At 42.1% G+C, this 24,343-nt stretch overlaps 2 protein-coding genes across 2 annotated transcripts in view; both read right to left on the bottom strand.

The window, feature by feature from the left end:
- The window catches only part of LOC120486103 (uncharacterized), a 28,290-nt gene extending 4,738 nt beyond the window's left edge, over window positions 1-23,552 (bottom strand). Inside the window, exons 1-2 of the mRNA XM_089129047.1 lie at window positions 23,312-23,552; window positions 9,940-10,187 (exon numbers count right to left, since the gene is read on the bottom strand). Of these exons, the coding sequence (XP_088985173.1) occupies window positions 9,940-9,997 (58 nt within the window). The 5' untranslated portion in view covers window positions 9,998-10,187; window positions 23,312-23,552. The remainder of the gene's footprint in view (window positions 1-9,939; window positions 10,188-23,311) is intronic.
- LOC148981843 (uncharacterized) lies at window positions 12,472-24,000 on the bottom strand. The gene is made up of 4 exons (XM_089129062.1): window positions 23,630-24,000; window positions 23,312-23,367; window positions 22,547-22,792; window positions 12,472-15,312 (listed from the first exon to the last, which is right to left on the bottom strand). The coding sequence occupies exons 3-4, from the start codon at window positions 22,602-22,604 to the stop codon at window positions 13,544-13,546; spliced, it is 1,827 nt and encodes a 608-aa protein (XP_088985188.1). The 5' UTR covers window positions 22,605-22,792; window positions 23,312-23,367; window positions 23,630-24,000; the 3' UTR covers window positions 12,472-13,543.
- Between the last annotated feature and the right edge of the window lie 343 nt (window positions 24,001-24,343).

The following is a 24,343-nucleotide window of genomic DNA, read 5'->3' as shown; positions in this document are numbered from 1 at the left end:
TTTCAACTTTAAGTCAAGGTATGAACTGTATTTTTTTTAGTACATTGCTGTATGGTTAGTATGAATGTTTACACTCCTTTTTTGTCTATATAATGTATGTGTAACCGCTAAGCTTAAAACAGCCGAGGGTTATGCAGAGGGTTGAAGTGGGCTATAGTTGACGCGCTTACCGTGGTCGATTTGGCTTGATTGAATAATGCAACAAAGCTTAAAGTTCGGTTTTCTTCTCTGTTGTGAGAGATTTATTGGATTTACACAAGGATTTCCTTTTCCATAACGGAACAGTATTCCATCTTCACCAACACTTTCACATAACAAAACATTCAACCACAGCCTCGGTGGCGGTCAAAAACTAGTTTGCCCTTTTCCCTCTGGCACACCTGTCCTTGATTACAGCTAACCTCCTAAGTAGATGAGCCCCAATTCATGTGCCATAACCCTAGTGCCACCTAATGGCCAAACCTGGACATAAACATTGAAATGGCTCCTACAACACCGGCCCCCAATTGGAATGGTTAACAAACATTACAATTCAAAACAAACCAAATTAAGGAGCCATCACCAACCTGACATAACATATTATCCAACATTTGTTACAAGAGTTCACACACACATTAACCCTGAAAATTGCCCATTTAACCTGCAGCCTCAAGCAAAAGGCAGAGCTTTGTAACAGGACGTTGAATGACACTTGACTTTGTTTGTAGACTCACTGAACGCACAAATCCCTTTTTATCCTGGAAAGCTTCCAACACTCTTCCTAGTGGCCAAGAACCTCGTGGGGCAGTAGGATCCATAATAACGACAATATCTCCAGGCGTCAGGTTTCTCCTGATTTCATGCCATTTTTGCCTCTCTTGCAGCAAAGGTAAATACTCCCGTATCCAACGTTTCCAAAAAAGTTCAGCAATATACTGGACTTGCTTCCATCTCCTTTTTAAATACAAGTCATGTGGCTCAAACAATCCTGGCGGCAATGATGGATTTCCTTTCATCAGAAGAATGTGGTTGGGAGTAAGTGGCTCCAAATCATTTGGATCATCTGAGAGTTTGGTGATAGGCCGATCATTTAGGATGGCTTCAGCTTCACACATAACTGTATGAAGCCCATCATCGTTCAGGGTCTGCTGTTGAAGAACTGAACTTAAAATCCTTCTCACCATGCGGATAACACGCTCCCAAACTCCACCATGATGTGAACCTGCTGGAGGATTAAAGCTCCACTTAACTCCCCTTTGCCGTAGAACTCTCTGAATTTTTCCATGATCCAAAGCTGCGAGAGCCTCTCTTAGTTCTCGCTCTGCTCCTATAAAGTTGGTTCCATTATCAGATATAATATGAGAAACTTGACCCCTTCTACAGATGAAACGTCGCAGAGCATTGATACATGCATCAGTGTTCAAAGAGTCAGCCACTTCGAGATGGATTGCTCTGCTTGCCAAGCAGGTTAGTATCACGCCATAGCGCTTGTCTGTACCACGTCCTTTCCTCACTGTAATTGGGCCAAAATAATCAATGCCAACGTTAGTAAATGGTGGTTTGTCAGGAAGAATCCTTTCCTCTGGCAAATCTGCCATTTTTTGCTCCTGCATCTTTCCATTATATTTCTTGCAACAGAAACATTCTGCAATGACCTTTCTTACAGCGGAGTTGGCGCTAGTGACCCAATACTTCTTCCGTAGTGTTGATAGCGTGTGATTCCGCCCACTATGGCCCTGCTGCTGATGAATGTGCTTGAGGATGAGAGTGGCCACATTTTGATCCTTGGCGAGGATTATTGGATGTTTAATCGACTCTGGCAAAGAACCTTTAGTCAGCCGCCCTCCAACTCTGAGAAGCCCATCATCCAAGCGCGGATCCAACCTATGGATTGTACTACGCCTGCTCACTGTAGATTTCCCAGCTGACAACATGGCGATTTCCTCTCCAAATCTCTGTTGCTGACAGTATCGAATGATAGCCAGCTCAGCTCCCATAAGGTCATCTATGGACAAATTTTGCCCTCCAGGCTTGTCCTTTAACCCTTGCCTCCTCCATGACACATTATTGTCTGTAGTCTTACCAGCAACAGCAGATTTCTCCTCCCTCCTCCTGCAGCATTTTTCCAACAGGATGGTTTTCCATTTAAGTAACCAGGCTACTGCCACCTTGAGCTTACTCCAACTTGAGAAGTAAGTCAGTAACCGGTTTGTGGCATCAGGTAGGCCATCCACAGACACAACATTCACTGTGACTTCCTTCTTGACCTCCTGATCATCTGGTTCCATGATAGTTTCTACCACATTTGTTATCCAATTAGCTTCTGGTTTACGCAAAAAACTTGGACCCTCTATCCACCTACGGCCATGAATAAAGTCTCCAGCCCTCACTCCTCTGGATGCCTCATCCGCTGGATTTTCCTTGGAACTGATGTATCGCCATTGTGAAGTTTTAGTGGCTCCTCTTATAGTTGAAACCCTGTTGGCCACAAATGTATGAAAACGTTTATCTTCGTTTTTTATATACTTCAACACAGACGTACTGTCGGTCCAAAAAATGGACTGCTGCAACTGGAATCTCAGCTCAGCCTTCAACAGCAGATCAACACGAATGGCAAGCACAGCAGCAGTTAGCTCCAGGCGAGGAATAGTAACAGTCTTTAAAGGTGTAACCCTGGCCTTGCCCATCAGGAATGCAACATGAATATCATTTCCTTCATTCAGCATCCTGAGATATGTGACGGCACCATATCCTGTTTCACTAGCATCTGCAAAGTGATGCAGCTGAGCATGTCTTGATTGTCCAAAGCCCTTGGGCTTAATACACCGATCAACCTTAAATTCAGACAGCATATCCAATTCCTCCAACCACCTGAACCACCGTTGCAAGATGTCTTGTGGCACAGTCTCATCCCATCCATAATTTCTTCTGCAAAGTTCTTGTAGCATGATTTTGGCAGGCAACACCACAGGTGCAACAAAGCCAAGAGGATCGTACACCGAACTAGCCACTGACAACATTCCTCTCCTGGTGACTGGCCTCTGCTGGATCTCCATTTTGAACTTGAACGAATCACTCTCAACGCACCATTGCAAGCCAAGAGCTCTCTCAAGAGGAAGTTTGTCTCTATCCAGATTCAGTTCAGTCAGATCTTTAGCTCTGTATTCCTCTGGAATAGTCTGCAGGGTGGTGCGACTGTTACTGATCCATTTCATCAGAGTGAATCCTCCTGCCTGACAGAGAGTAATTAAATTTTTGACCATAAAGGCAGCTTCTTCATCAGAGGGCATGCTCTTCAAACAATCGTCCACATAAAAGTTCTCCTTTACTGTTTGAAGAACTTCTGCTGGAAATTCAGATTGATTATCAGCTGCTGTTTTTCTCAGAGCAAAGCTAGCACAACTCGGGGAGGACACAGCACCGAACAGATGGACAGTCATACGAAACTCAGCTACCTCCTTGCTGAGATCTCCCTCTGGCCACCATACAAAGCGCAGGAAGTCTCTATCCTCCTTTGCAACTCTGACCTGATGGAACATTGCCTGTATGTCACCCATAACTGCTACAGGTTCCAGCCTAAACCTGAGCAGGACACCAAGCAATGTACTGGTCAAATTAGGACCTTGCAAGAGCTGCTGGTTCAAAGATGTTCCCTTAAAGGTTGCGCCACAGTCAAACACCACCCGCAGACTCCTCTTCTTGGGGTGACATACACCATGGTGCGGGAGATACCACACCCTACCACTATTGTGATCCAACTGCTGATCTGGAACTTGCTCTGCGTAGCCCAGACTGATCACCCTGTTGAGGTTCATTTTGTATTCCTCATAAAACTCTTTGTTATTAAGGAACCTCCTTTTCAGCCCGAGCAACCTTTGCTTTACTACCGAGAAGTTGTTGGGCAGAGAAACATTGTTCCTTTTAAAGGGCAGCTTCAAACTGTAATGACCATCGTCCAGTGTTACAGAATTTTCCATAATTTCCATGAACTTGATGTCTTCTACTGAAGGGCCTTTGTCCTCTGTAGCTCTTTCATTGAAATCATGATTGTACTGGCTGTGTAGCATTTCTTCCAATCGTCTCACAGAAATCCTGTTGACAACTACTGAAGAGGCCTCTGTTTCCAAACTGCTGTCATTAGACTGCAAAGGGCCATTAAGGACCCACCCCAATACCGTCTTAATTGCATATGGTCCTCCCCCTTGGCTGTTTATGACCTCCCAAGGTTCCAATATCCTGGGAGCATTGCTTCCAATCAATAGGTCGACATTAGCCTCTAAGCTGGGAATCTGTACTTTTGCCAGATATGACCATTTTGCCAACTCTTCTTTAGAGACAATACTGTCTGCACTTACAGGCATTTTCTTCTGCGTGAGGACTTCTGGTAGCTTATAGAAAACATTACTATCCATACCAGACACCTCCAAGTCCGACAATAAATTTGCTGGCACGACCCTTTCCTGTCCCATGGTCTGTAACAGAAAATGTGTTCGTTTACCAGACAACCCAAGCCTTTGCATGAGATGTTCCGAACAGAAAGTGGCTGAACTGCCGGGGTCCAGAAATGCATAAGTTTGTACTACTCTGCCTCCTTTGATAGATTTGACTTGGACTGGCAAGATGGAAAGGAGGCAGCGATCACTTCCGACCCCTACACGGCCACAGGCTTCTTTAGATGCTGTGGTGTTGGGTCTCACAAGCTCCTTAGATCGCTCCATGTATGCATTGGCTTTGTCTCTCCTGTCGACATGAAGCACACTAGGATGTGCTTGACCGCAAATCCCACAGGTTGCACGCTTTCCACAACTGCGACTCATGTGCCCAGCACATAAACAGCCAAAGCAAAGCTCTTTCTCCTTTAGAAAGGTTATTTTATCCTGGTGCTTCTTCCCTTTGAACTGTTGACATTCCTCCAAAGAGTGACTTTGCGAACAACACACACAAATTGATCTAATAGTAGAACCATTTTCTGGCAAGACAGTCTTTCTCTCTCCAAAGCCCCTTGCTGAATGTACAGGGGCAATACTGGTGGCAAAACTGTTTCCTTTAAATCTTGTGCCTGGCTGCGACTTCAGCCCAATGACCTTAGCACCACCTGTACCTGGTGCTGAGTCCCGAATATCGCCAAATAAAGGGTCTGACAGAATATGGACATGTTTCTCAATGAATGCCACCAAATCCTTGAACAGAGCTCTGCGGTCAGATGTATGCATTATGTTATGTGCCACCGACCTCCATTGCTCCCTCAGCTTGAATGGGAGCTTGGACGTGACTGTTCTCATGTTGCTTGTCATGTCTAACTCCTGCATATGTTGTATGTTCTCCATGACATTACAGCATGAGCGCAGAAAAAGTGAATAGGCCTGCAGTGCATTGACATCTTCTGCCCTTATAGACGGCCACGCAAAAACCCTTTCCATATATGCAGAGGCAACCTTATACTCGTTGCCAAAGTGTTGTTTAAGCAGCTCCTTTGCTTTAACATAACCTAGATCAGCTGCCATGTGCTGGCAGCTTCGTACCAATTCCCGTGGCTGTCCTCTCGTGAATTGTTCCAGGTAATATAAACAATCACTTTGACTAACCTTATCCTCCACTACCTGCTCAAATGCTCGCATAAATGAAATATATTGAAGAGGATCCCCATCAAATAAGGGAATCTCTCTTGCAGGCAATAACATGAAGCGCTGCTGTTGGACCAATGCAGTAGTTATTTCGTTTTGCCTTTCCATTATGGAACAGATGTTCCCCCGCTGCTGTTCCTCTAATGGCTGAGCATTGAATGAGTGGGGTCCCAAACTTTGTGGTGGTACAATATGATGACCGTCCTTTTGAGAACCAATCCTTTGGTTTAGCCCAGCCTGGCTTTGGTGACTAGACTGCTGTGTTAGCCTAGCTGTAGGTTGTGGATTGCCAATTGGCAATGCCCAATCCTGGCCCTGCTGTGCTTGGTGGTGGTTTACAGGCCTGTATTCCTTTGCCATAGGATTGAGCGCAGTAACATTTGCTGGTCTTTTGCTTTTACTCATATAAGAACTCATTCCATTAGATGTGGTACTGATGTCAGAGGCAGAGGCCAGCACTTCCAGTTTGGCATTGGAGGCAGCTAGCATAGCTTCCAGCTCAAGTTGCTCTCTTCTCCTTTTTAGTTGTTGCTCCTGTTCCTCCAATGCATGCCGTTCCTTTAAAGATGCAGCCTGAGCAAGCAGTGCAGCTCTTTCTGCCTTTTCCTTTATTCTTGCAGAGTTAGTAGATTTTCCACTACGACAACTCCTCCTGCTTGATTGCTTGCTAGAAACATTTGAGATACTGTCCTCTGGCCTGATATCATCATTATTCTGCTCATGCCTTTTACCTTTTTGAGAACCTTTTTCATCACCACATTCATTACCTTTATTACCTTTTTTTAATTGAATAGCATTTAACCAGCGGTTTACCTCAGACAGCATTTCATCATTGCAAATCATTTTTGCTTTGAACCAAATATCATGTTTTTCCCTTTCACCCTCAGGTAATATGACCAGCAAGGAATCATGAACACATTTTGCATCATCACACAAATCAACAAGAGCACTCATTGTACATTGTACACCCTCTTTATCACTTATTTGCATAAGCTCTTTGATTTTCTCCCTTAGCTTAGAAGCCTTATTTAATTTAGCCTTCCTATCATTTTGCAGTATTTCCAGCTTTTGTTCAAATGCCTTTGCAGTTAATGTTACAACACGTTTTTCCTTTTCTTTTAACACACCCGGACCATCTGCTTTACTGTTACATTCAGCTGATTGCGCAACCGCCTCAGCAGCTGACACGTCTTTTTCAAGTAAACTCATAGTGCACTTAAACGTCACCACGTAATCAATTGTCAATGCAATTTGTTGTCAATACAAAGTTACCGTTCAGTTCTTTCTTTACCAATGCATTGGATTTTTTACGCCCGGGTAATTATAATAGTGTGCACACAACTCATGAATGGCCATTCAATTACTTTGTAGCGCTACAACATACCTTACGTGGGGCGCCTTGTAGATGAAGAATCGTTTCACGATGTCCTCACATTGGTGAATGATGAAAGAAGTTTATCGTTGTCCTCAAACAGTTGCATAGATTGGTTCCGTGCTGGCTGAGCACCGCCGCGTCACATCACCGATGCTGGGCTGAGCGGGTAATCTCCCCGCTGACTCCGTTTCAGCCTGTCCTCTCGCCGGGTTCCGATGTGTAACACAGCCGGGCAGATACACGATGAGTAGCTTTCAGATGTCCCCTTTCCAGCGTCCACTCCGCATGTCTTTAACGGTGGACATCTAACTCCACACGCGACGATCTTCCCGCTTCATAAAAGGTAGTTTTTGACTTTGTGTAACCGCTAAGCTTAAAACAGCCGAGGGTTATGCAGAGGGTTGAAGTGGGCTATAGTTGACGCGCTTACCGTGGTCGATTTGGCTTGATTGAATAATGCAACAAAGCTTAAAGTTCGGTTTTCTTCTCTGTTGTGAGAGATTTATTGGATTTACACAAGGATTTCCTTTTCCATAACGGAACAGTATTCCATCTTCACCAACACTTTCACATAACAAAACATTCAACCACAGCCTCGGTGGCGGTCAAAAACTAGTTTGCCCTTTTCCCTCTGGCACACCTGTCCTTGATTACAGCTAACCTCCTAAGTAAATGAGCCCCAATTCATGTGCCATAACCCTAGTGCCACCTAATGGCCAAACCTGGACATAAACATTGAAATGGCTCCTACAGTATGGTTTTATGTTATAAGAATTTTTTGGTGTGTGTTGAAGTCTATAGACCCAGTAGTTGCAGTAGCTAACGGGGATCTTAATAAACCAAACTAAACTTGGTACAAAAACTACGCTAAAACCTGTTGGAAAGCATCTTTCGCAGCGATATTTGTGTGAGCATATCAGTGAACACCCAAGACCACTCGGTGAGTTTCACGTCTTTGTAAACTAAAGTTTAATGCGTTTTATGAATGATTGTTCCAGTGCGCATAGACCATTTTAAAGTCGATAAATCTTTGTGACCCAATAAACATAAGGATAAATAACTAAATATATCACAAAGAGAATGTATGCATTAACAAAATATGTATGACCATTTTTAAGATCACTTAAGCTTCCAGTTAACTATTTAAAAGAGATACAGATACAAAGCACTTTTTTTATTAACCTGTTGTTGGCAATAAGCGAAATGCAGAGGTGAAATGAGAAATGAAGAGTTGACAGGGCATCTCACTGTTTTCATATTCTCATCATTACAGTGTACACAATATACTATAATAATTATTATAGGCTTAAATTAAAATATCCTGACAGTGAGACTTTGTAACCATGCATGGCTCACTACCACTGTATAAAAAAATGCCTAAACAGGTAAAAAAAAAACTATACACACAATTAGTATATATTCATCTACCCCCCTAATAAATCTAATGCAATATAAATGACTATAACATAGTATTCAATATAAATATTCCACATTTATTGGGAATGTTAAGGCTGTTTCATCCGATTTAAAACTAGATAAAATCATTGAGTGATTTATGGTTTGTAAGAGTGTCCGCAACGCTTCTCACTAGATTTCACAACGCTGTTTAATAATAGTGTCCGGGACCGGGAGTAAACGCGACTCCTTTAAGCTTTGCGTTTCGTTATCCACTGGCCCGTGCTGCCTAGTTCAAAGTAAACTAGTGAAACAACTGAACCCAGCGCTATTTTGTTCTCTGTTTGTTATTACTGACCGAGAAAACGCTTCAGGTGAACGAATCCAAATCGTTTCAGACCATTATGCACGCGCGTTTGGCCAATTCATGGAAAGGAAATAATCAAACCAACGAATGATTAATATCGCTGGTTCAATCGACAGAAATACGGGACACAGATAAGGACTGCTGAAATATTCGGACTGTAAACGTTTCTCTCAGGTCAGTCAGAGCGCCACACACAGTGCGTATAGTCGTCCAGCTGCACGCGCCACTGCGGCCACGCGCATATCTAACCAAATTTAGCCGCACCACTAGAAAATAGGAGGAGGGAGGTTGGGGTGCCCTCGGGCCGTATGGAGATTAATGGCGGGCCGCACTTCACCCACGGGCCGCCAATTGAATAGCCCTGATCTAGAGAGTATATATATAGCACACTGAAAAATAGTGCTCGACTTGGCGACCCATTCAAAATCTTCCACGACCCATTTGTGGGTCGGGACCCCGCCTTTGGGAATGACTGGCATAGACAACCATTGTGTAGGTGGGGGTGCTAACACAGAAAACTACAATTCTCGGGACAGCAGCATTTGTCCAAATTTCAATCTTAACCGTTCTATTTCATCAGATACGATCTTAAAACAGAGCTTTAAGTGTAAAACATTAAACTAACCTTACTTTAAATAAACCATTTTTTTCAGCATGATCTGTGTCCTACATGTTTCATTTAACCCTGTTACTCCTGACATGACTTTCATCCTTTTAAAAAACACAACATTTCTTGATGGGAAGACGAGAAAATAATCTCAATCCATCGTCATCGTTTTTACACAAACCGTAGCATTGACTGCATTCATCAACCCTGTTACCAAAGTTACTGTAAGAGGAATCTCTATAACTATGAATAACTTGTGTGATATTTGAAAAATACAACTTCATTAGTAACTTGTATTTACTGATTATTCTTATTTCTTAAAAAAATATAATTGTTAAAAATGACAAAAATAAATTCTGGTAACGTTGTTGCAAATTGGAAACCAGACATAAAATAAATGTAAAATAGTATTTAGCTTGATTTAATATTGATAATCAATATAAATCCCTTTACTGACCATTTGTTGAAGAAAACCCAGAACATTCTGTAGCATTTGATAGTTTAACTCTTTATCTAAATGTGATGAAGAGCTTGAATGTTTCCAACATGAATGTTCTCCAGCATCATGAATGAATGAAGAATAAACACCAACCTCTTTGTTCTTCAGGATCTTCAGTGTGTTTCATTCTGCAGGGTTCTGGATCACTCATGTTCTCACTGTCCTCTTTAATAAACTCAGTCTTTGCAGATTTCAGCTCTTCCTGATGCTCGTCTTCACTTGTAACTGATGGGAATTTACAGCATTTATTGCTGAATTACTGTGGGAGGAGCTTCGCTGATGATGTATTTGCAGTGGGAGGAGTTTCACTGATGATGAATTCCAGAGTTGGGGGAGCTGATCTGCCAAAATCAAAAGCATCAATTACTGAGTTTGTTTTATAATAAATTACACTTGTAAGTGTATCTGGCGCGGTCTGCACTTCGTTGTGGTAAACTGATGACAGGACACTGACGATCAGAATCAGTCTCTCTTAGAGTAAAGTAAAATGCAGACGCAGTATTTTATCAAATTCAAAACTCAGAAAATAACATTGTTTTAACCATGTGTATCTGTCAATTTGTGAGTTATTTCTGTTATTAACTATGGGTAATGACGTTTTGACGTTATAATAAAGATGTTTTACATTAAGCATCATGAAATAAACCATCTTCCTTTCACTAGTTTACACACAGTAACATGCATGAAGCAAAATGTACAGGCTTTACATCTGGGCTGTTCAGCGCCATTAGAGCAAAAGTTCAGGATTATATCTCCATTCAGAATCAGCCTAACATAAGAAAAAGGAAAACTGAAACATGTGGGCTTCATTACAAGACGATAAAACGGCGAGCGCGCTAGCATACAGCAAAACAAACAGTGAGGAGAGCTATGCTAGCAATTTCTTAAGCACTCAAAACAGCAGTTCTCGACACATCTTCACTAAAAGTACGTTCACTCATCATAAAATACACGTACAAGTTACCATGTGTACTAAAGCTAAAGTTACAACCGGTATATTTCAAGCGGACATCGCACTGATGTGAACACGTACCTCTCTCAGTCCAGTAAATGCAGACTAAGAAACGAGCGGGAAGATTCAGTAAATGAGCGCCACTGTCGCCTCTGTCCAATAGAGGGCGAACCTACACAACAAACAACTCTCACAATACCCGCAACTGATCAAAACAAGACTCATTAAATACTCACATATCCACACAATAGATAATGAAAGGTTGCAAAAATATTCGTTCTTTAACCTGTTAAGCATTTATGTCTGTCTATCTACTCAGAATAAAGTGAGATGATCTGCTGATGATCCTGAATGGCTTGTTGAATGAGTGTTGATAGTCTGAGGATCGTCAATATTAACAGATCTGCTGAAAACACTCTGTATTTCATATATTATCAATAGTTCGTGTTTTCACCTCATTTATTATGCTGATGTCTTCACATCTCCTGTAAATTGACACTTAAATCTCATTTCATTGGTGTCAGAAGACTGAGGGGATAGTGGTTACTATGTACATTTATTTCTGTCTTTATGCATTGAATTGTTTCCTTACCATTATTTATCTTTATACAATATTTATATTCTGCTATCTATAAGTATAAAAGAGCCATTCCACCGACAGTGTGATATTTCTGTCCCCAGGACATTATAAATGCACGAAAATTAACTCTAATTATTAAGCAAAATGATCCTGCATATTAAGCTAACTAGAAATTTAAAATGTAGGCTATAATAAAAAAATCAAAAAGCAACAACTAAGAATACACACACACACACACACAAAACATTTTCAGCATGTCGCCACTCTCTATCTCTAAACTTTACTATGTAACATAACGATTAAAATCCTTCAGAAATCTTTATTTATTTATTTTATTTAGCACACATAATAAGACAGCCGTTGCCCAAGGTGCTTCACAAACAGTGGAATAAAATAATTTCAAACATTACTGTAGTAAGGTTCAGGGAAGAAGGAGGCAGGAACATAGACATAATATATACATAGACCCCCTATTGGCCGCTTTGGAACGTTGCTGCGATAAGTCAACGGGTCCGCCATTTTGCGGAGGTCAAGACTGCATTGTAATTAAATGCAAGTAAACAGAATCGTAACATCTTTAGTTGATTAACTTCTTAATTATTGTCCTGATGGTCAAAATGTGAATTTTCAATTCTTTTCCTATTTTCTTACATCCACTTTCTATTTTGTGAAGCACAACAATCTTTTGATGCACATCAGAACCATGTTCTTTGGTTTTATTCATTGTGATGGATGATTCAGGGAATTTGGCCTTTGTGCTTCCTCATATTTAAACTCCTTGAAACAAGAAGTCACAGCTGGACAATTTCATGTTCCTAGTCACCCTGGTGTGCTAAAAAAGGTAAATCTTAATGGGAATATACTTCATAGACATTTTATTCATAAAAAAAAATCTAGGGGTATGAAAAATTGTCACCACACACCAACTACAGGTGGAGAGGAGAGATGTGGCTATCGGGTGATGACTAACTTACACAGAAGAGACTTTGTTGCTCATCACATGAAAATCATCTTAGCGTGATTTCAGACTGTTTCAGTGGTTTATCCACCGCATGGATCTCCATGTGTCGCTTCAGGTTAGTTTATATAGAGAAACTCTTCCCACACTGATCACACGTGTACGGCTTCTCTCCAGTGTGAATCCTCTCATGTGTTTTCAGATTTCCCGACTGATTGAATCTCTTGTCGCAGTGTGAACACTTGTAAGGTTTTTCTCCAAAGTGGATCCTCTCATGAGTTTTCAGATGTGATGAAACACTGAATCTAGTGCTGTCAAACGATTCAAATGTTTAATCGCGATTAATCGCATTAATGTTATAGTTAACTCACGATTAAATCGCACATTTTTATCTATTCTAAATGTCTCTTGATTTCTTTTTGTTACATTATTTTTTTTTCTCATTTTAATGCTCTTATCAATATGGAAAAGTGGAAAAATTATTATCGAAAATAACACTGGAATAGTGTTCAATTTCACACTAAAATATAGCCTATAAATAATCTCTCACACAATGTAACACTGGCTATCAATAAAAGGGTGAAAGAAAGAAATACTGACGAGGCCCTAATATTGGCGAGGGGGTGGAGAATTCGCATCATCTGTGTGTGTGTGTGTGTTTGCTTGGCCATCAAGTGGTGTTTCTGACTGGACGTACTGCGATGATGATCGCTCAGTTCACAATGACAAAACACACAGATCACTTGGTCTTGTCAATGGGACAATATGGCAACTTTTTAAAAGTAAACTTTCGATTCAGAATTTTAGGGCATCCATTTCGGCATCTCGCACTCGTCATCCACTCAAAAGTAACGTTACTATTTGGCCGGCTCGCAAGCCGAAACGACCTCACGCTGCGCTCTGAAACCCATTCATTTCAATGGCTTGCGCTGGGCGAGGACATTTTGTTGCTTCTTCGACCAAAGCGCAAGCGGATCAAGACCATAAACAAAACAACAGGCACGCCGCAAACACACGTTTGGACTTGCGAGCCGGCTTTGAGTGGACAAGCGCGAGACGCCGAAATGGATCAGGACGCATGCCGCGTCCTGTTGCAAAAGCATGTGAAAAAACTACAAAGTTTGCTAGGACAAAAAAGACTGTTAATCGCGCGATAAAAAAATTAACGCAGTTAAAATGGGTTTGCGTTAATGCCGTTAATAACGCGTTAAACTGACAGCCCTAACTGTATCTCGTCACAGTGTGAACACTTGTAAGGTTTTTCTCCAGTGTGAATTCTCTGGTGTAGTTTTAAACAGTTTGCTGTAGTGAAAGTCTTCTCACACTCAAAGCACATGTACTCTCTCACACCAGTGTGAACTTTCTGATGTAGTTTTAAATATTGCAGCCGTGAAAAACTCTTTCCACACACAGAACATGAATGCGGCTTCACCTTCGTATGAACTCTCAGGTGTGTCTTCAGCTTTGATGCCCAAAGAAACGTTTTGCAACAATGATGACATGTGAACTTCTTCTCTCCAGTGTGGATCATCATGTGAGCATTAAGGGAAGAAGATTGTGCGAAACTCTTCCCGCACTGATCACATGAGAACGGCTTCTCTCCAGTGTGGATCATCATGTGTCTCTTCAGTTCACTTTTAAAAGCGAAACTCTTTCCGCACTGATCACACGTGTGCGAATTCTCTCCAGTGTGGATCATCTCATGTCTTTTCAGATTTGCTGAAACACTGAATCTCTCATCACAGTGTGAACACTTGTAAGGTTTTTCTCCAGTGTGGATCATCATGTGCATCCTCAGTTCAGATTTAGTAGAGAAACTCTTCCCGCACTGATCACATGCGAACGGCTTCTCTCCGGTGTGGATCATCATGTGTCTCTTCAGTTCACTTTTAAAAGCGAAACTCTTTCCACACTGATCACACGTGTGCGGTTTCTCTCCGGTGTGGATCATCATGTGTCTCTTCAGTTCACTTTTAAAAGCGAAACTCTTTCCACACTGATCACACGTGTGCGGCTTCTCTCCAGTGTGGATCCTCTCATGTGTTTTCAGATGTGATGATTGACTGAATCTCTTGTCACAGTGTGAACACTTGTAAGGTTTTTCTCCAGTGTGGATCATCATGTGTCTCTTCAGTTCACTTTTAAAAGCGAAACTCTTCCCGCACTGATCACACGTGTGCGGCTTCTCTCCAGTGTGGATCCTCTCATGTGTTTTCAGATGTCCTGTCTGATTGAATCTCTTGTCGCAGTGTGAACACTTGTAAGGTTTTTCTCCAGTGTGAATTCTCTGGTGCACCTTTAAACGTTTTTCTGTAATAAAAGTCTTCTCACACTCAAAGCACATGTACTCTCTCACACCAGTGTGGATTTTCTCATGTATACGTACAGATTTACTCTGTGAAAAACTCTTTCCACACACAGAACATGAATACGGCTTCTCCTTCGTATGAACTCTCAGGTGTCTCTTCAGGTGTGATGCCCTAAGAAACGTTTTGTCGCACTGATCACATGTGAACGACTTCTCTCCGGTGTGGATCATCATGTGAGCATTAAGGTGTGATGATCGACTGAAACTTTTCCCACACTGAGTGCAGGTGAAAGATTTCTCGGCTATTCTTTTCTTTAAAAATGTCTGTTTAGTCTTTGAGCGACTCAAGTGTTTTCCTCCAGGTTGGACATGATGTTCCTCCTTCACTTCACTCAGTTCTTCTCTCTCCTCCTTCACTTCACTCAGTTCTTCTCTCTCCTCCTTCACTTCCATCAGTTCTTCTCTCTCCTCCTTCACTTCTCTCAGTTCTTCTCTCTCCTCCTTCACTTCACTCAGTTCTTCTCTCTCCTCCTTCACTTCTCTCAGTTCTTCTCTCTCCTCCTTCACTTCCATCAGTTCTTCTCTCTCCTCCTTCACTTCACTCAGTTCTTCTCTCTCCTCCTTCACTTCTCTCAGTTCTTCTCTCTCCTCACTCTCTTCCGTCGGGTCTGACAGGAAAGAAACAATTATTAAATTTAATTTTTAGTACATCAAAATATTTCTCTTCAAAGAGAGAAATATAAAGTGAAAGGACATGAAAGTGAGCCCTGATGTAATGGTAGAAAGTAGACAACTGTTATAAAATATTATGAACTTCATGCCTTTTTATTAATTGATTACATGTCCTTGAAAGTTTCCATGAACAAGGTAAATTTATCTTCCAATTATCATTTTTAAAACAGGCAAAAATCCCATGTTTCTTTAGCAATGACATAATATTAACATTAAAATATTTAGACACCAACTTTAAAATTGATATTTATTTTACAAAAACGTTTTAAGGTCCCACTTTATATTAAGTGGCTTTAAGTACTATGTACTTACATCAAAAAATAAGTACAATGTACTTATTTTGTTAGGGTTGTATTGTAAAACACTTTTGTTGCTATTGAGGTGTGATACGGGTAAGGTTAGGGTTAGGTGTGGTTGTATGGGTCGGTTTAAGGGTGGGTTAAGGTGTAAGGGAAGGGTCAACTGTGTAATTACAAATGTAATTACATTTATTAATTACAGCTGTAATTACATGCAGGTATTTTCAAAATATAAGTACAATGTAAAAACATGTATCTACACAATAAGTCCATTGTATCAAATTATTAATTTCAATGTAAGTACATAGTACTTAAAGCCACTTAATATAAAGTGGGACCCGTTTTAATTATTAATGGCCGTCCACACTAGACTTTTCCTTGCACTGACTTCCATTCCTGAGTCTGTGAAAGTGGGACACCAGAAACACAAGCTCAAGAAGAAAGGGTACAAAAGGTTTGCGGAATGAAACTTCGCTTCTTTCCAGATATCTCGACGGAGATGGCTAAAATACGAGCGTATGTTTATGTATTCGTTACCGCAGAGTCATGTGAAAATAATTTGATGTTTATGTCTGGAGATGGAATGGAAGGAACTGTGTCACTTGGTCACAAGTACCAGCGAAATTGTCCATCAACCTGCCCATACAAACATATATACGATATGACAAGGGGGTAGACAGGACAGGAAGACAGGCAATTGAGGAAAATACAGCATGACATGAGGAGAGGTGAGGAAAAAGAGGCAACCCCCAGACTATCCTCCTGTAAGGAGTGCATTGTGGGAACCGGAAAAAACACCTCAGCAACATTAGCACAATCAGTACAACATGAACAAAACTTGCAACAGTGTTGGGGAGTGAGGGACAGACCACAGGTACGGGACGCTGGTCACAGACCCGCCTGTCAGACTGGGGGTACAAAGCGAGGCGAGGGATGGGGTGTGGGGCGGGTGATTGCATATCTGTATTTATGTGTAAGAGTTTGTGTGTGTGTAGGCCTGGAGAGTCGCTATGCCTGGCATCATAATCTAGGTGCCTCAGTCCGCAGGATTGTCATAGCGATACACAGCAAGTTACCATGGAGAAAACCTTGATCAGGTGCCAGAGTCAACAATCACCAGGTGTCTGTGGAGTCGGGGAAGAAACGCAAGAGCGGCTCACTGCAGTGCTCTTCCGGGGGAGTTGTTGATCCAGCAGCGGTCTTGGCCAAGGCCAGTGCTGGTTGAGGGCGGCCAAAAACAGATAAGATTAGGATTGTTTGGTCTTGGGGTGAGAAGCCGCATTCAATTTACACGGCCATTCTTAAGGTCCATGTTGGTCTCCGAAACGATCCATATAAGCTCACAGCTTTGCAGAAGGATATGGATTGTTTCGGAGACCAGAGACCACGAGAATTAGCCGTGTGAATTGAAAGCGGCTTTTCGCCCCAAGACCAAACAATCCCAATCTTATCTGTTTTTGGCCGCCCTCAACCAGCACTGGCCTTGGCCAAGACCGCTGTGGGAACGCTGTTGGCGTGGCTTTGCATAAGTGTGTGTATGTGTGTGTGTTTGTATGTTGTTTGTTTTGTAGTGGAAATTTTAATATTGGCTGATTAATGGACATTGCATTAAAAAAAATACCATATGATCTCTGTATTCCTGAATGCTAGAACAGAGAGCCTCTTGTGTTTCTGTTGTTGTGTGTTGTTGTGTGTGCTGGAGAGTGTGTGTGAGGCACTCAGCAGGTGGTTGGGCAGACACCTCTGAGGTGAGAAGACTCCCAGGTTATTAGGGGTAGTCATAAAGTTCTTTGAAAAGAATAATATGAAGACTGCTAGCAACGCCCTGCTCTCTGTCTCACTCCGCCTACAGCTGGACTGTATGCAGGGCTCCAGGCTGCAACCAAATGGTCGCATTTTGCAACCAAAATTTGAGAGTATGCGACTGACTTTTACATCCAGTCGCACATGTGCGACCAGTAAATTTGCCACACGTTAAACGCATGGTAAAGCGTGGAATGGGCGCGTCAATTAATCCGTGACAAGAATAGCGTAAATTTGCCACACGTTAAACGCATGGTAAAGCGTGGAAGGGGCGCGTCAATTAATCCGTGACAAGAATAGCGCGCGTAAACGTCTGTGGGAAGGAGACAAATATCACAACCTGATGTGCATCTGAGTAATCAGCGATCTATCGACTCGTTAGTCGTTACCTAGCAGCGAATGCAAACTAAATGGAAGTGGAACACTTCTACGCCACTCAACGCCACTCAAATATGATTAGCCAATCTCGCTCATGCAACTACTGTTACTAGGAGATCCAGTGAAGAAATCCATTGAATTCGCCTCAGAATTATTAACATCAACATCATGAGATCCAGTGAGAAACACTCAGAGTTCTGTTATATCAGATCAAACAGCGCTGATGTTGAAACCAGGAGAAACACTTATAGAAGGCTTTCAATCCACAAATCAGCCTAACAGAACCATGGATTTAGGCTAATGTAGTAAGTTAACTAACCATAAATATGATAATGTGTAAGAAAGTCAAATGCTTACAAGTAGCCTACTACACATCTTTTCCCAGCACTTCAATAATATCATATATAAATGTTTTATTTTTTTTAATTTTTTTATGTGATAAACGTTACCAACACATTTTTTGTTCATCCTTTAAAGATTGTCCTGAAACGCAAAAAATTTAAGATGTTGGAAAACTCTTATTTAAACACTAAAATAATTAATAATAATACCATTGTAAACAGTAGGATGTTTATTGGCTATTTTCACTCCATATACATATTATTATTTTAATTAATATTAAGACATTATAAATAATAATAACTAAGTTAATTTCATCTACATCCTAAATTAAGCTTAGTGATTTATTGTCAGCCCCAGTGCTACCAGAATTTTTTTTTTTTTTTGTAGAACTCGCTGTGAGTTCTCATTTGAGGTGATGCTGCCCCTCAACTTTGAGTCTGGAACCCTGTGAAGTTAAAATAAAACAGCGTATCATAGTTTTAAGTCTATTTATTATTAAAGAATTTGTCAGTATTACAGTAATTTTGGGGGAAATTTGAATAATTGCATTGCAAGCTGATTTAAGGTGTGCCCCTAAATTTTCTGCTTGCGCTCCTAAAATTTTCAGTCAGGGGCAACTGCGCTCCTAGTAAAAAAGTTAGTCTGGAGCCCTGTACTGGCATGCGTTTTATGCTTATTAAAGACAAAACCGACTATATTTAGACTATTGTACTCACGAAGACCGAAATTGACACAGTTTTGAGTGTTAAATGCAATATAATCCGTGAAAAATAACTTTTGTTACTGGCCAGCTGTTCTTGAGGCGGATTTTCTATGAATGTGCGCATAGTCATCCCAGAGAGCGCGCAAGCACTGATTAGTTTAAAATCGCCTGAATGTTTAAACTGCTAAGACTTAAAAAGTCGTGCAACTGGTAAACTTCATTCACGATGCACTGCTTGCCCGATTGTGCAAGTGAATATTCCGTCATGTCCCACTCCTGAACGCGAGTGTGTATTCTCGCAGCAGTGACTGATGCTTGCCTTCCACAACATTGAGAGGAGAGAAGACGCGGCACCGCTGAACACTCACGCTGTTTGTGAAATTGCGTCTGGCATTTTATAATCTTTGTGGATTACGATTGCGGGAATATCCCGCATTATAATTAGGAGACCTGTGGGGAATGAATAGAATTATGCGCAATACCCGCGCCGAAATTCGAGCCCTGTGAACTCACATACAAAATGTCTTTCGTCCTGTAGGCGTCCTGGAGAATATTTCTGTTCGTCCTAAACACATTTTCTATCGTCCCCAGGACGATAGGTCGCCGTTAGTCTCGAGCCCTGACGTGGCCTGAGGGGGCTGTGACGCTCACCTGTGGCCTCCTCCGCAACGCAAACCGGCTGAAGGCTGCTGCTGGGGCCGCGTGGGAGGGAAGGGGCGTCCTCGGCGGCGAGCAGGCGGAGGCGTCTGAACTGACGGCTGAGTGGAGGCAGCAGCTGGCCGTCGGGGCAGAAGTGTACAACCGCCTCCGTCTGCTCCTGGGCGGTCAAAAACCGCTGGGCGAAGTCCTGGACCGCACCGCCGAAAAGTCATAGATGACGCTCCTGGACCACCGTGGTGGCCATCACCTGACCAGGGGAGCGAGTGGCCACTTCCGTCGCCTGTTTGAGAGCGAGGTCGGCGGCAGCTCGCTTGGTCCGTCCCCCCCTCGTGCATATCCCTGAGCAGCTTTGCAGGTGCTTATCACTAGCAGGGCGGAGGCTGCCTGTTCCGCCGCTCTATAGGATCGCGCCGCCATAGACGACGAGAACCTACAGGCTTTGGGTGGGCGCTTGGGAGTACCGCGGGAGGACGCGCTCTGCGGACGCAGAAGCATCACAACAGAGCGCTTCACCGGGGGAGTTCCAGTGTACCCACGGGCAACCGGCCGCCGAGGAGAGGAAAGGCGGGGAAGCTGAAGCGCGCTCTCGGGAGGACGAAGGGGCCCACCAAGTGCGTGTCAGTTCCGCATGCAACTCGGGGGAAAAAAGGAAATTGGGGTTGGCTGTGGCTGTGGCCGTGAGGCGGCTGCTTTAACCAAAAACCAATTATCCATCCGTGAGAGATCGGGACAGGGCGGAGTTCCACTCCCACCCGATGCTCACGGTGGCCCGATATAGCATGGCCTTCATCTCGGGATCAGACACGGCGAAGCTGACGCTCCCGAGGGAGGCAGCGCAGCCGCATCCTCACTTCCCGAGGAATCAAGCCCGCCTTGTGATGCTGCGATCGACATCGGATCATCCTCTGGAGCGCCGAACGAAACAGACGGTACCTGCGAAGAGGCAGACCCCTGCCGCGATCCGGCGCTCGCTGGCTCTAAAGCCTGTTTTATGCTTCTGCGTCGAATCGACGGCGTACCCCCGCAGACCCCTATCCGTCGACGCGAACCCCTCTCCGACCCTTCCGCCGTAGCTCGACGTGCACCTCCAAAAATTTGTAACTACGCGTCGAGGCGACGCAGACAGCAAGGGCTTTGATTGGTCAGATTATACATAATTTCAGGAGTGTAGCTTTTCCGATTTCCCCCTCCCGCTATTAGCTCTATTTTTAACATTTGCACCTGCACCCTCGTTCTGATAATTATAATACTCTTATAAAGAAAGTAAATAAAGAATTAATCTAAAAATAAACTATTTTTTTATTTCATTGTTAATATATATGTCTATATTCTTTTCTTTCTTTTTTGCTCGCAATAAACTTCAATCAATCAATAAATCAACGTTTGTTTTGAAACACAGTTTGTTGTTTATTTTCAATACAATGTTCACGGTTACATCATTGATAATACAGTACTAACCAAGTCTGCCACGGGACACATTATCCTGAATAGCACAGTTCCATGTGGAGACTGAAAAAAATCCTTTCAAGTCATTTCGAACAGGTATCGTTATGGCAGCTTGGGTGGAACCTTTATTTTACTGTCTATGGGTGGAACGGGCCCTGGACATCCGTGTTGATTCTGTGGGGATAAAGTTTGTGTCGTCTTGTTATTCAATGTCGATTAGCTCCAGCTGGCAGCTGCAAAAACAACAACATTCGCTCTCTTTCGCTCGCGGCGCACGGAACCAAAGAGATTCGCGAACCCCCCTAGCGTTCTGGCGGCAAAATGCACCGCGATGCACCACAACCTCACGCAGAAGTATAAAACGGCCACGACGCCGTAGCAGTGACGACGTAGCTACGCCGTGGAGTTGACGCAGAAGCATAATGAGGCCTTAACACTCGAACGGTGGGTGTGGCCCGAGGAGCTAGCGTCGGGGGTCTGTTCCACACAGTCACCGTCAAATCACCCTGTCCGCGAGTCGAAGAGCTTCTATTAAGAAGAAGCAGAACGAGTAGCGGACACGGGGACTCTCACTTTATCAGATCATTGAGTCTAGATCACAGTGTAGAGACGATCATGTTCCCCTTATTCAGAAGGAACATGAGTCATCCACGAATGCTGCTACTGCATGCAGAATGCCCAGACACGCAGAGCAGCGATCGTGACCATCAGAAGATGACATGGATCGACCGCACCCAGAAGAACACGGGCGAACCATCTTTAAAAAGACGTGCCACGTGCAGCTCTTTTTTAATAGAGAGGAGGAAATTCACTCTTTCTATGCGAAACCCCCATTCTCCATCACTCCTGACGTAACTCGGAGTGACTACGAAAGGGACCTACAATTCTCGGGACAGCAGCATTTGTCCAAATTTCAATCTTAACCGTTCTATTTCATCAGAAACGATCTTAAAACAGGGCTTTAAGTTTAAAATACCGAACTAACCCTTTAAATACACAATTTTTATTAGCATGATCTGTGTCCTATATGTTTCACTTAACCCTGTTACTCCTGACATGATTTTCTTCCTTTAAAAAACCACAACATTTCTTGATGGGAAGACGAGAAAATAATCTCAATCCAGTTTTTACACAAACCGTAGCATTGACTGCATTCATTAACCCTGTTACCAAAGTTACTGTAAGAGGAATCTCTATAACTATGAATAACTTGTATGATATTTGAAAAATACAACTTCATTAGTAACTTGTATTTACTGATTATTCTTAAAAAATATAATTGTTGAAAATTACAAAAATAAAATTCCGGTAACGTTGTTGCAAACTGGATACCAGTCATAAAATAAATGTAAAATAGTATTTAGCTTAATTTAATATTGATAATCAATATAAAATTGTCACAAACTTCCCTTTACTGACCATTTGTTGAAGAAAACCCAGAACATTATTTAACTGTTTATCTAAATGTGATGAAGAGCTTAAAGCTTTCTAACATGAATGTTCTCCATCATCATGAATGAATGAAGAATAAACACCAACCTCTTTGTTCTTCAGGATCTTCAGTGTGTTTCATTCTGCAGGGTTCTGGATCTCTCATGTTCTCACTGTCCTCTTTAATAAACTCAGTCTTTGCAGATTTCAGCTCTTCCTGATGCTCGTCTTCACTTGTAGAGATGGGAATTTACAGCATTTATTCCTGAATTACTGTGGGAGGAGCTTCGCTGATGATGTGACAACAGTGGGAGGAGTTTCACTGATGATGAATTCCAGAGTTGAGGAGCTGATCTGCCAAAATCAAAAGTATCAATTACCAAGTTTGTTTTTATAATAAATTACACTTCTGAGTGTAGCTGGTGTGGTCTGCACTTCTCTGACTCCTGCGTTGTGTTCTGGTAAACTAATGACAGGACACTGACGATCTTCAATGAGAATCATTCGAGTAAAATGCAGACTCAGTATTTTATCACAATCAAAACTCAGAAAATAAAATACAGAAAAATTACTACGAAAAATGAACATATCACATTAGGCTTGTTTTTACCATGTGTATCTGTCATATTGTGAGTTATTTCTGTTATTAACTATGGGTAATGACGTTTTGACGTTATAATAAAGATAATGTTTTACATTAAGCATCATGAATAAACCATCTTCCTTTCACTAGTTTACACACAGTAACATGCATGAATCAAAATGTACAGGCTTCACATCTGGGCTGTTCAGCGCCATTGAACACAAATCAATACAAGAAAACTTTTATATGAACACATTATATTTTAAACCGGGACTGGAAAGCCTACATACCTGTACAATTTCACAGAGAGCAAAGGTTCAGGATTATATCTCCATTCAGAATCAGCCTAACAGAAGAAAAAGGAAAACTGAAACATGTGGGCTTCATTACAAGACGATAGAACGGCGAGCGCGCTAGCATACAGCAAAACAAACCATGAGGAGAGCTATGCTAGCAATTTCTTAAGCACTCAAAACAGCAGTTCTCGACACATCTTCACTAAAAGTATGTTCACTCATCATAAAATACACGTACAAGTTATGTGTACTAAAGCTAAAGTTACAAAAGGTATATTTTTAAGCGGACATAGCACTGACGTGAACACGTACCTCTCTCAGTCCAGTAAAATGCAGACTAAGAAACGAGCGGGAAGATTCAGTAAATGAGCGCCACTGTCGCCTCTGTCCAATAGAGGGCGAACCTACACAACAAACAACTCTCACAATACCCGCGACTGATCAATACAAGACTCATTAAATACTCACATATCCACACAATAGATAATGAAAGGTTGCAAAAATATTCGTTCTTTAACCTGTTAAGCATTTATGTCTGTCTATCTACTCAGAATAAAGTGAGATGATCTGCTGATGATCCTGATCATGCCCAGTGTTGGTGAATGGTCACGTTATCCACGTTTTCAGTCGTTTTAATGTGGACGGAGATCAATTCTAATACGCAGATAAAACGCTGGTGTGGACGGAGATCCCATTTGTAAATTGTCCGTTTTTAAACGAAAACGCAGTGTGTACGGGACCTGAGAGTCTGGCCACTCTGATAAGAATTCATTTCCTAGAAGGTCGCTAAGGATCGCTAACGTTTGGTTGTGACGTATATCTACTCAAACATGATAAAAGACAAATTTGTGAAAAAAACAAAACAAAACACATCTACATGGCTAACGGAACTGTGAAACATTGTAGCCGTGTGGCGTTTCTGTGGTCCTGTGTATGTTTTAACTCCAACTTTATGGAAAATAGCAGTGCGACACTCATTCAACACAGACAAACTCATTCAACACATTTTGATTGTAAATGATTAAA

This window comes from Pimephales promelas, chromosome 3 (genome assembly GCF_988280905.1).
Source record: "Pimephales promelas chromosome 3, fPimPro1.hap1.1, whole genome shotgun sequence".
Lineage (NCBI taxonomy): Eukaryota > Metazoa > Chordata > Actinopteri > Cypriniformes > Leuciscidae > Pimephales > Pimephales promelas.
The sequence above is the reverse complement of the archived record's forward strand: the minus strand, read 5'-3'. Positions and strand labels throughout refer to the sequence as shown.